The 12364-nt window shown below is 53.6% G+C and overlaps 1 protein-coding gene across 1 annotated transcript in view; it reads left to right on the forward strand.

Annotated features, from left to right (window-relative positions):
* The window catches only part of CFAP99 (cilia and flagella associated protein 99), a 26397-nt gene extending 15118 nt beyond the window's left edge, over positions 1 to 11279 (forward strand). Inside the window, exons 6-15 of the mRNA XM_003801128.2 lie at positions 1621 to 1701; positions 1848 to 1922; positions 2740 to 2811; positions 3050 to 3141; positions 3759 to 3963; positions 7661 to 7802; positions 7965 to 8116; positions 8792 to 8997; positions 10770 to 10932; positions 11023 to 11279. Coding sequence (XP_003801176.1) covers positions 1621 to 1701; positions 1848 to 1922; positions 2740 to 2811; positions 3050 to 3141; positions 3759 to 3963; positions 7661 to 7802; positions 7965 to 8116; positions 8792 to 8997; positions 10770 to 10932; positions 11023 to 11139 — 1305 coding nt within the window. The 3' untranslated portion in view covers positions 11140 to 11279. The remainder of the gene's footprint in view (positions 1 to 1620; positions 1702 to 1847; positions 1923 to 2739; positions 2812 to 3049; positions 3142 to 3758; positions 3964 to 7660; positions 7803 to 7964; positions 8117 to 8791; positions 8998 to 10769; positions 10933 to 11022) is intronic.
* Positions 11280 to 12364: the final 1085 nt, after the last annotated feature.

The following is a 12364-nucleotide window of genomic DNA, read 5'->3' on the forward strand; positions in this document are numbered from 1 at the left end:
AAAAAAAAAAAGATCCTGCTCCCCAGGGAGAACTGCATGACCCTATACCAGGTCACATCCCTCACTCAGTGTCCTGAGCAACTGGCTCCTCCCATCAGTGCTGACTGGAGCACACAATGTTTAGTGGTTGGTGGGCCTGCCGCTGTCTGCTTCCAGACCTTGTCCATCTTGCTGGTCCCATGTTCTCCATGCCTGGCGTAATCCTGGCTCAGAGAAGACCCTGCATGAATATTTGTTGGATGGACGAATGGGTGGGTAGATGGGTGTTTGGGAGGATGGATAGGTAGATGGATGATTGGGGTTCTTGCTGAATGATCTTACCACTGCCCGACCTGCAGGATGTGCAGCATTCTGACCCTGTCTCCTCAGGGCCCAGTGTGTTTCAGGTCATCCTACCAACTGCACTGCTGTGTCTCTGTCCCCACTCGCCTGGCACAGCCCCTGCCAGGGCACTTAGCATGCTCAGCACTGTTCAGTAGCTTTGTTTCAGTACAAGCTGTGAGATGTCAGTGGCTATTTACCTTCCCTGCCGTCCACAAGGTGGCTGTGCTGGACCTGCAGGCCTTTTCTCTCTGCCTTCCCTGCTGCACCTCCTGCCCAGGATCCCTACCCCCTCCTGAGTTGACAGCCACTCACTTAGCAAATAGGTATGGAGGCCTAGCATGGTCTGGACACTATGCCTTCAGGGAGCATGCACTCCAGTGGGGGCCTCAGATAAAAAATGGTAAGTAAAATATTTGCTGTCTTAGTTGATGATAAAGGCTGAGGATACAAAATAATGCAGCAAAAGGGGATAAGAAGTATTGAACTAGTTGCAACTCTGGGCAGTGTGGCTGGGCAAGGCCTCCTGAAAAGTGTCACAGAGTAAAGGTATAGAAAAGCCTGGTGTGTGTGGCTGGGATGGAGTGAGGAGGGAAGTGGGGACAAGGTACCAGATGAACAGGGAGGCAGGATGCATGCCACGGTCCCTCCAGTTGCTATGGCCGAGGCAGGAGGTGGGGGCTGGAGTGGAGATGGTGTGGGTGTAAGGTGGAGGTGCTGAGGAGGGCTCTGCCTCCAGGCATGTGTGAGTGTGGACAGCAGTTGGACAGCCAGGCTGGGGGACAGGGTGGGGTTTCCAATGCCTGTTGGCCACTCAAGGGAGAAGGCATGGAGTTAGGAGGGTACGGGGGTCTAGACTTGAGAGTGTCCAACCTGGCTCTGTCCTGACCTTCTGTGGGCATTGCTCCGGACAGTATCTTGTGCCTGGACCCAGAGGTACAGCTCATCCCCCTGCAGTGTCATTTCATAGGCAGCTCGCTTTGCTGGGGTCCAGGACATACTCTGTCCCTCCAGTGTCTTGAGAGCTAACTGCCTTTCCTTCTTGCTCGTCCCACAGCAGCCAGCCCACCTAGGCTGGTGGCCCTTGGTGCTGCTGGCCACATCTCACTCTGCCCCACCAGGCTAAAACCCAGACCCCAGAATTAATAATAGCCTGACCCCCTTCCCCTCCCCCCACTCAGCCCCAGTGGGTTCTGCTCCAGCCTGGTATAGGCCACCACCCTCCACTTCACCTTTATCCACCCAGCCCTGGCCCCAGCATTGCAGACCATCGAGTTCTTCTTCCTGCCATGCCACCAGGTCCCTCAGAGTACCTACAAGATGCCCAAGGAGCAGCTGCAGCTGGAGATGATCAAGAGATACAATCGCCGGAAGGCTGAGGTGGGCCATGTGTGACCCCTGCCTTCCCAGAGACTCCTGGAGCCTGTAAAGAGAAGGCGGGGAGGGGAGAGGTGTTGGTGGGTATGTTTGTCCTGCTGAGGATGCTGGTCAGCGGTGGCAGGGCTGGAGCACTGTGTGTCTTACAGGAGCTGTTGCTGAAGGCGAACATGGAAGAGCTGCGCTGTGCCATGCCCAGGTCACGCGCGCAGCCACCAACGCAGGTACTACCAGCTCTCCAGGTCCCAAGACCAGTCATCAGGGCAGCCTTCTCCCACATCATCAGAAAGCCCCCCACCCCGCACCACTTTAGTGACCACTTAGCCTTCCCCCAAGGAGGGCTGTGGAGGGCAGATTCCCAGTGATCCTAGGGAGTGATGCTCAAGCCACACTGATGACATCCGGCTGCTGTGCAGCTCCTCAGTGGGCAAGTGTAGACGCCCACCTACAGCCGCTGCCTCTGGGTGCTCCCAGATGTTCCACACTGAGCACTTCCAGAAGAAAACAAGCCGAGAGGTGTGTGCCAACAAAGTAAGGGACAGAGGATGAGGAGCATCTGTGCTTGGGATGTTCCCTTGGGAGCATGGGCCCTCTGGTACCCAGCAGCTGGCCAGGGCAGTGGGCAGCCATGAGGTGAGGCAGCAGGCCATGGAGCTCGTGATGGCTGAGTGCTCCCAGGAGGCCTTTTGCTAGCTCCTTCCCCACACTGTGGCTGGTGGTGCTCACCCTGGGTATGTCAGCAAAGCAGCAGGAGGCTGGCCATGTGCAGACAGACTCTGGGAGCAGCCCATGAGCCCTTAGACCCCAGCTCTGGAGGGTAGCTGAGGCTGCTGAGCCCCAAAGCCAAGTTGTCTTGACTGGAACCACTGCCCCCAGACCCAGCAGGCCTTGCACCTTCCCTGCTCCTGCTGGAGGCCCCAAGGCCTGGGGAGGGCAGTGGGAGACAAATGCTGCCCAGAGTGCTAAGCAGGCACTCACCGAGGTGTGGGGGCACCTGGAAGGCACAACTGCCAGGTGACAGCTCCACCCTGACTCCCGCAGGACTCTAAGGAGAAAATGCAGCTTCAACACCCACCCCGAATTCGAAAGACCTCCAAGCTGACTTTCTTCAGAGTAAGGGCTACTCCTGGCAGGTCAGGCCCCTCTCCTTGGGTACCCCCCACTCCTGACCTGTCCTGCCCCTAGACACTCAGATGACCAGAGCTGGGGAGTCAGAGCCCCAAGCATAGTCTCACCCTTGAGACACAGGGAAGCACCTGGTCAGGGCCAAGTAGGAACAGTTGGAGGACAGGAGGGGCACCTGTCCCCAGCTTCCCCTCATCTTCACAGTCAGCCCTTCCCCCTCCCATAGCCTGACAACATCCCACCAGTCAAGCTGAACACCGCAGCGATTTTGCGAGAAGGGGCTTTGTACCAGCGGCAAGTAGAGAAGGAGCTGCAGAGGTGAGTGTGGTGGTACCTCTCTTCACCTTCCAGAGTAGTGCCCTTAGGAACAAAGGCACAGGAGAGGCCTGGGGCTGGGCGTCTCTGCAGAGAGGGGGCTCGGGGTCATGACCAGGCTGACCAGGCTGTGGATCAAAAGAGGGTGGGAGCAGCAGGCAGGACTGTGTCAGTGTCACCATTGCATTTTACAAAGATAATCCTGGCTCAGTGATTTAGCAAATGGCTGGCCCACCCCAAACTCCTTGAAATCCCCTCTTCCTCCAGACCCATTCAGAATGCTTCCAGGCCCAGACCACCAGGGCTGGCCTGCAAGCCCCTGGGTGTCCCCCATGCCATGTGGTATATCTGTTCATGTCTGCAAGTTAGGCTGGGCAGGACCTTGATGGCTGACCTAATGGATGAGTGAACAGACAACAGACAGAGCAAGGGTAGTAAAGAAGATGGTGAAAGGAGGGGTGGGATGATGTGGCTGACAGGTGGCCACACAGGAGGGGACAGGTGGATGGAAGGCAGTGGACAGGGGACAGAGAACGCTGCATGTTGGGTGAACAGCAGCCCCTGGCTATGAGGGCCACTACCCCCTGTGGAGCCTGTGGCCTTGGTCCCTCTGTCACCAGGGTTGACAAGCTTGTGGATGGGGCTGGGGACTTCTCTGAGTTCCTCGAGTGGCAGAGGAAGATGCAGGCAAAGGACCGGGAGGAGCGGCTGGCTGAGGGCGAGTGCCGGCGGCTGCAGGGCAAGCTCAGCCATGAGGAGGCCATCCTGGCGCGCCAGAACCTTGCACAGCAGAAAAAGCAGAAGGCCGATCAAAAGAAGGAGGAGGTGACACTCGAGGAGCAGGCCAGACAGTGCACGGCCAGCCAAGCTGCGTGGCCTCTGGGAGCGGCCAGAGAAGCCAAGATGTGCATTGCAGCTGGCCATGGCCTGGCGGCTCCTGGGGTCCCTAGCTGTTTGGCTGACCCTGGGTCCTTTCCCCTGGGTCTTACGGGGCTGCCGTGATTTCTCTATCCCTACTACAGTAGACAGGGTGTGAAGGAGCTTCCAGTCAGCTGGGCTGAGTGGGCTGTCTGATCAGCAGTTCTGCTCCAGATGGCCACCTGTCCCCACCAGAGGTGTCAGTTGGTCCACAGAGCCCTGGGTGTCCCTAGGGGAAGCCCTGAGATTCTGGTAGAAATTTCCAGAAGGTGGACAAGTTTACATATGACATGTTTGTATGTGGTATCCTCTCCACAGGAGAGTTTGAGGGTGTCCACGCTATCATTTAAGAAGCTCCTGGCTTTTCCTCCTCCTAGGACAGCCTACCTAGGTGGGGGGTCCCAACCTCTGTTTCCCTAGAAAGCCTATTCCTCCCCATGGGCCTCTCGGTGGCCTGGACAGGGGGCAGCCTGAGGACTTGTGGTCAGGACCTGCTCCAGACTTATTTGTGTCTGTGTTCAGTCTGATGGTTTGCCTTTTCTTACCTTTTTAGTTCACTTTTTTTTTTTTTTGAGACAGAGTCATACTCTGTTGCCTTGGATAGAGTGCTGTGGTATCATAGCTCACAGCAACCTCAGACTCCTGGGCTCAAGGGATCCTCTTGCTCCAGCCTCCCAGAGTGGTGGGATTACAGGAGTGAGCCACCACCCCCAGCCTTTAGTTCACTTTTTAAAAAAATATAGGAAATCCAGGCTCAGCACCTGTGGCTCAAGTGGCTAAGGTGTCAGCCACATACACCTGAGCTGTCAGATTCGAATCCAGCCCAGGCCCGCCAAACAACAATGACTGCTGCAACCAAAAAATAGCCAGGTGTTGTGGCAGGCACCTGTAATCCCAGCTCCTTAGGAGGCGGAGGCAGGAGAATTGTTTGAGCCCAGTAGTCGGAGGTTGCTGTGAGCTGTGATGCCACAGCACTTTACTCAAGAGTGACAGCTTGAGGCTCTGTCTCAAAAAAAAAAACAAAAAAAAACAAAACAGAAATCCAAACAATATGAAAAAGTAGACTCAGGGAAGTCTCACTTCTTATAAGTATAACTTATAATTTCCAGCTACCTTCATAGGTCCTTTTTTTTTTTTTTTTCTGAAACAAGCCAGAGTACTGTGGCCTCAGCCTAGCTCACAGCAACCTCAAACTCCTAAGCTCAAGGGAGCCTTCTGCCAGCTTCTTGAGTAGCTGGGACTAAGGCACCTGCCACCACAGCTGGCTAACTGTTCTATTTTTAGTAGAGATGGAGTCTTCACTCTTACTGAGACTGGTCTCGAACTCCTGGCGTCAAGTGATCCTTCCCCCTTGGCCTCCCAGAATGCTAGAATTACTGGCATGAGTCCACCGCACCTGTCCCTTATTTTCATTTATTTCTTGATTTTCTTTCTTTCTTTCTTTTTTTTTTTTTTGAGACAGAGTCTCACTTGGTCACTCTTGGTAGAGTGCTGTGGTATCTTAGTTCACAGCAACCTCAAACTCTTGGGTTCAGCGATTCTCTTGTCTTAGCCTCCCAAGCAGATGGGACTACAGGTGCGCACCACAATGCCCGGCTATATTTTTAGAGACGGGGGTCTTGCTCTGGCTCAGACTGGTCTCAAACCTGTGAACTCAGGCAATCCACCGCCTTGGCCTCCCAAGTTCTGGGATTACAGGTGTGAGCCACCATACCTTTTCTTTCCTTTCTAAGCAAATAATATACTTGTAAACTCACACATTTCACTTCCCTTTTCCTTACAAAGGGTTACACCATGTTTTCTCTATAAAGAATGATGTCACAGAAGTCTTTCATCTTTGTGGAAGTGAATTTTCAGGGTAAAGTTCTGAAGGAGGGATTCAGAGTAACCGGAGAGGTGGGCTTTTTCATTGTTGCTGTGGTTGCTCTTTGGAACATGTGGTTTGTGAAGTTCTGCCAGACCTTCCTCTTGGGGCTGACACCAGCTTCACTTCATGAGCTCAGGCAATCCATTTGCTTCAGCCTCTCAAGTACTGTGATTACCAGCATGAGCCACCACACTGGGGCTGCCTTTTTTTTTTTTTTTTTTTTTTGCGTATGGGATCCTTTATTGGCTGGTGAACCAAGAAAGGTTCATACCTAAAAATTCTCAGCGCATTTCCTTGATTTTTTTTTAATGTGCTTTATTTAGAATTAAGGAAAATAATCCTTTATAATATATTTGTTACGGTTTTTCTCCAATTTGTCATCTTTGGCTTTGTTTATGTGTTTTGCCATGCAAACGTATCTCTTCTGCCATCAAACCTAGGAATCTTTTCTTTTGTGGTGTTTGGAATTTGGATAATGAGAAAGATTTCTCTCTTACCAGGTTACAGAGAAATTCTCAGGCTTTTCTCTTGGTCCTGAGAATGTCCAGCTACACACACTTCTGTGATTAATATTTTTTCTTACTAAATTAGCCAGATTAGATGGCACTAAATATTTGAATAGAAAAAGCTTTTGCTTGTGCAAGTCCTGTTGGACTGATTGATGGCTGTGTAGCTGTCACTGCCCCAATCAGCTGCAGCACTAGTTTCTGCTGGAGGCTCTATTCTGAGCAGTTAACCTGCTCTTTTCCCTCTGGGCTGGCTGCTGCGCTGTCAAGCCTCTAGGAGCAACTTTTCTGTTGAGGTAGGGATGTCTGACACAGACATATTTATCCTCCATGGGGTTGCTGTGTCTCACGAAAACGAGTATTGCTTTCCGTGTCCAGTGCTTTTGTTTATCTCCACAGTGACCAACATTAAGATCCTCTAGCAACAGGGCTGGAAAAGGATCTCTTTTAGAACCATGACTATAACATCGATATATTTAAGTTAGTGCCAACATTGTCTTAAATGCTTTGAATATATTTTCTTCATTTAAGTAACATCTCCCTTTTAAAATAATGTAGGGAGGCGCCTGTGGCTCAAAGGAGTAAGGTGCTGGCCCTGGCCAAAAACTGCAAAAAATAAATAAATAAATAAATAAATGTGATAAACCATATAAACCATAGATATGTTGACCAAGACACATCAAGGCCACATAATTACTTGTTTTTGAAGTCCATCACCATCATGAAATTAATCCAGAATAGCTGTGGGGTGTCCATAGCTCAGACAGGGGAGCTGCGGGGTGAGTAGCGGCATGTCTTGTCTTGGCTGTTGTAAGGCCATCCTTTGAGTGCCCTTTACCACGAGTCCTGTCACATTGGTTGGACAGTGCTGGCAGCATTTTCCCACCTGGTTCTGGGCAATAAACACGGTTCAGTAGGTTCTGTGTTCATTTCAATTTTGAGGGGGTCTCCATGAGGGTAACTAAAATCTCTGGCCTGGTGCAAGTGTGGTGGCATAGCCATAACAAAGTGCCACAAACGAGGTGACTAAAAATGACCAAGATCTGCACAGGAAAACTTTGAGAGGAAGGGGGAGTTACCCGAAAGCCCATCCTGGAGGGGACTGTGTAGTCCGGCTTCTGGGTGCTTTAGGCCAGGGCTGACCCTCAAACCTCATGCTTTCCCCTAGGCTGAGGAGGGCAGGGGGACCCCTCTCACCCACACTCTCACTGTGGCAGGCCTTCTGTTCCAGACAGCCAGGCTGATGCTGCAGTGTGCCGAGAGGCGCCTCCAGGAGGACAGGTCCTTGAAGCAGCAGGTGGAGCAGGTGATAGAGCAGCAGAAGGACATCAGGTTGGCTCAGATGAAGCTGGCAAAGGGCCGACGGCAGAGAGGTATGATGGGGAGCCAGGTGTCATGGAGCCCTGCCCAGGCTCAGGGCTGCTGTGGTCAGTGAGGTTTGGATCCTCCCAGGCAGCTGCACTGAGGCCAGAGGCCTGAGCAGCTCCCAGGGAGGTGTGTTCACCGGCCCCCTCAGCACGCACTGGGTCCCCAAGCTCAGGAGGTGATGGAGGAGAGCCGGGAACTGTTGCAGCGCAGCGCAGAGGCTGCCAGGGAGGAGCAGCGGCGGCGCTGTGTGCTCATCGCTCAGCTCCGTGCTGTGGAGACGCAGCCCACACGCAAAGGCAAGCTCGTGGACCTGACCCAGGTGAGGATACCACCCCAGGGACCCTCAGGGAAGCCTCTGAGCATGTTGCCATGCTGGGCATGTCCAGAATTCTCATGGATGCCAAAGGCAGGTCTTGCCCCACTGAAACCCACATGGCCACTCATTGCCAGCAGTGCACATAGCACTCCTGTGCAGGCCTGGGTCTGGCCCTGCAAATTCACAGTCCTACCAGCAAGGCAACACTGAGCAGGTCCTCTGTAAACCCTGGGGAGGGCCCTGGGAGTAGCCAAGGTAGGATCCAGGAGGCCACTTAGAAGCTGTGTACTGGGAAAGGGCAGTATAGGGGAAACATGGGTGTTCAGGGCCCAAGGCTGTGGAAGCCTCCTGGAAGCCTGTGTGAGGAGGCATGGTGACAGCTGGGCCTAGCCCCAAGGGGTGTGTGGAATCTGATGGGGTCCCAGCTGGAGACACAGCGGTTAGTTCTATCTGGGACCTCCACCATGGAGGGGCCTTCAGTGCATGCTTCAGGCGTACACAGCAAAGCGGGGCCCAGGCTAAAAAGAGGTGCCCAGGTTGAGAAGCGGAGAGGACGCCATGCAGCAGGGCAAGAGCTTCCTGGCAAAGGGACAGGCCTAGGGGGTCAGGGCGGGCACGTGTGCCCCCCAGCTTGGCCTGGCACAGCTCCAAGCTTGGAGCCCCCTCTGCTACCCACAGATCCCCGGGTATGGCCTGGAAGGTGAGATGTCTGTAGTGGAGCTGCGAGAGCGGCTGGCCCTGCTCAAAGAGACCCAGCAGCGAGAGGAAGAGGAAAAGCGCGATCAAATCATCCGGGGCAAGCGCACCCAGAGCCAGGAGCTGCAGAACACAGCGGAACAGATCTCCCTGTGCCGCGCGGCCATGGGCAGGTCTGCTGCCTTGAGGTTTGTGCTGGAGCCAGAGGCCCAGGGAAGAGGCCTCTGCCTTTGCACCTCCTAGTAGGTCTCTTTACCATGAGCTCCTTGCTCCTGCCCGGGCACTTCCCTTCCAATAACTCTGCCACCCCTATTATTTTATTAGGTGATTTTCAGGCATACAGAAATGGTGGAAAAAGTCATGTACCACTGGATTAGATGGCTGTGACCCAGATGCAGTCATTTTGCACGGAGGTCCTGGGCAGGACACTTTTTGCTATATGCACTTCCCCTAGCTAGCTAGTTATTTATCTGACTGTAGAACCATTTGAAGTTGTTGCAGGCATTAGATACTTCACTTCTAAAAGTTTCAGCATGCATCTTCTAAAAAAAAAAAAAAAAAAGGATGTCCTACATAAAACCACAGCACCATGACACAACTAGAAAATTTTACACAAATTCCCTACTTCATCTAAGCACCCTGTCCATATTCACATTTCTCTGGGCATCCAAAGGCTGCCAAAACTGTTTAAAGACTGTTTGATGTAGCTTTTTTTTGTCTTTTAAAACCAAGGTCTAGTTGGGGTTATCCACAGTGTACCATCTCTCACACACTTTTTTTGTTAGGGACACTGTGGTGACTTTGTCCAGCCTGGTCAGGTATGGGATAGTGTCGCCTGTCCCCCTTGGCCCCCATGAGGCTACGCTTTGAGCCCTGGCCTGATTCCCCAGGGGATGTGGCCCCCAGGCCTATGGTAGCAGAGCCTGGTTCAGGACTCCAGAGAAAGTGTCTAGGCTGGGGTGTGGTGGCTCATGTTTCTAATCCTAGCACTCTGGGTGGCCAAGGTGGGCGGATTGATGAAGCTCATGACCTGGAGACCAGCCTGAGCAAGAGCAAGACCCCATCTCTACTAAACATGTTTTCATTGAGGCAAGAGGATCCCTTGAGCCCAAGAGTTCAAAGCTGCTGTGAGCTATTATCTCACACACCCCCTTGCCTCACTTGATTGCTGGCACTCAACCCAGGGCAACTGAGTAAGACTCAATCTCAAAAAAAAAAGTCTGAGTAGGACTCTGGTAGAGGAGGAAGGGGTTGACAGAAGGAACGACTAACTCAGTGGTCCTTGGGAGGCAAAGGACAGCTGCTGCTGGGCTGTTCAGGGAGGGCTCCTGGCCACCCAGCAGGCCCCCAGGGCAGCACACATAAGGGAGATGCCAACACTTCCTAGCTGTGGTGCTGAGCCTGGCAGATCCCAGATGCAATCTGGTTGGTTTTGGGGTGTCTCCTCTAGAGCCTCCCTCAGCCATGCAGCCACTCTATGGTACTGATTCACAAGGAATATTTTAGGAGGTGAGTGTACAGTCTGCCATGGAGACAGGGAACAGCTCATACAAAGGCCCCATGCTGGTAAATACCCTTATACCAAAGGCAGCAGGGAATAATATGGGTAATGCAAAGGAATAATGGCCTATGGATGGAAATATCTGTGGTAGTGGTCACCTCCAGCAAGAGGCAAGGAGAGGTGTGAGATAAAAGGGGTCTTTTACACTTTTAGCCCAGTTATATAGTTGGTACACGTGATACCGTGTAATACTTTTTAAAATGATGTTAAGGAAAAAGAGCAAAATCATAGAGAAGCTGGCAGGACCCTCCCAGCCCTGCACGATGATCCTGACAGGGCTTTGTGCCTTGCACTTGCGTCATTCCAGCGAACCTCTCCGTGCACAGCCGGGTTCGGTCTCAGGACTGGCGTTCGCCGCCTATCCGCCGGCTCCTGAGCTCCCGCTCTGTCACTCTCCAGGTGGGAGAAGAAGAAAGCGCTGGCTGCGGCCTCCGGCGCACCCTCCCAGGACGAGCGCGTGCAGGAGCTGCGGCGCAGGGTGGCGGAGCGGGCGGCGGAGCGCCGCAAACAGGCGGCCCTTCTGCACGCGCACGCGCCGCGGCCCGGGCGCGCCAAGCCCCGGGTAAGCTAGCGGGTAGGAGCAGACCGGAGGCGGGGGGTCCCGGCGCGGCGGGGGTCGCAGTTTCAAGGGGTGGGCGCGGTGTCGCCGCAGGCGCAGCTGGAGGAGCGGCATTGGCTGGAACTGGAACAGAGCCGCGAGCGCAGGTTCCAGGCGCGGCAACCCGGAGGCTCCCGGCGTGGGCCCGCGCGCCACCTGGAGGCCGCCTGACCGGAGAGGGGGCGGGCGTGGTGGTGAAGGGCGCGGCCACCAGTGCACCTCCTCTTCCTCGGCCCCAGGCTCCCGCCCCGCACCCCTGCCGCATCCTCAGTTGTCCGCAGTCCCCACCTGCCCAGAGAAGGGCTGCTGGATAAAAGGCAGGACGCCTAATTACTGCCTGGACAGACTTGTGCTAAAGAAGTGTCCGTTTCTTGTCTGGAAATCAAATGTAACTGGGCGTCTGCGTTTTGATGTGCCAAATCTGACAGCCTGGCCCAGATCTTACCCCTTCCTTACCGCCCAGCGCAAGGTATTCCTGGAGACCCCCTTTCCCGCCCTGCACGTGGAACCCCACCTGCAGCACGTGGAAACCTGCAATCCCACGCTCTGCCCGGAGCGAGCGGCTTCACCTGGGAAACGCCCACGACTGAGTGTGCGATTGTGCCTGTGCGTTTGAACCAGCTGGGGACTGGCACTTCTTGGCGGGAGCCGGGATCCTTTTGGGATCCGGGACGTAGGGACTGGCCTGCTTCCTTCTGCTGAAGAGGACACAGGTGCCCAAACAGGTGACATAACCTGCCCAGAGAGCAGAAACCCAGAGTTAAGCCTGAGTGACATTGGAGCACCCTTCGCACTCCCCTTTAACCAGCATCACTGAAGGAGCCCCGTGCAGGAGTTCACCTAAGGCAGGGACTAGGATAGATTCTTCCTGCCTTGGGCTGGAGAAGGCTTTGCCTGGAGGACAAATTTGTAGAGCTTGGAGAAGAAAGCACATGTCCCAGCTTCCAGGACCTAGAGAAAACGGGAGAGTCTGGAATGGACATATGCTCAGGAGAGAGAGATCCCCACTCATATTCGCCTTGGGTCTGCAGAAGAGGTGGCACCTTGGATGGGGAAGTTAGGCTCTGGGGTACATTCAGACTAGGAAAGCCGGCATTTCTCAGTAGTTGACAAGAACGGATTAAAGGACCAGAGTCCTACTCCAATACTCTATATCAAAACCCCAGGACTATCTTACAACCTAAGATGATAAGGAGAGGAATTCCCATCTCTTCTGTTGTGTTGAATTAGCGCTGGGGGCAGATAACATTTCATTTAAATAAGTAAACAGTTATTAAATCCTGTGTGTTCGGAGATTCAAACTCATTTCATTTATTATTAAGGAAATAAGTCCATGACTGGGCCAGACAGTCCTCCTCCTAAAGGTTTCTCCTGAAGCTCTGGAGGTTTCAAAAGG

The sequence above is a fragment of the Otolemur garnettii genome, unplaced genomic scaffold, assembly GCF_000181295.1.
Source record: "Otolemur garnettii isolate 467f Iridium unplaced genomic scaffold, OtoGar3 scaffold00198, whole genome shotgun sequence".
NCBI lineage: Eukaryota > Metazoa > Chordata > Mammalia > Primates > Galagidae > Otolemur > Otolemur garnettii.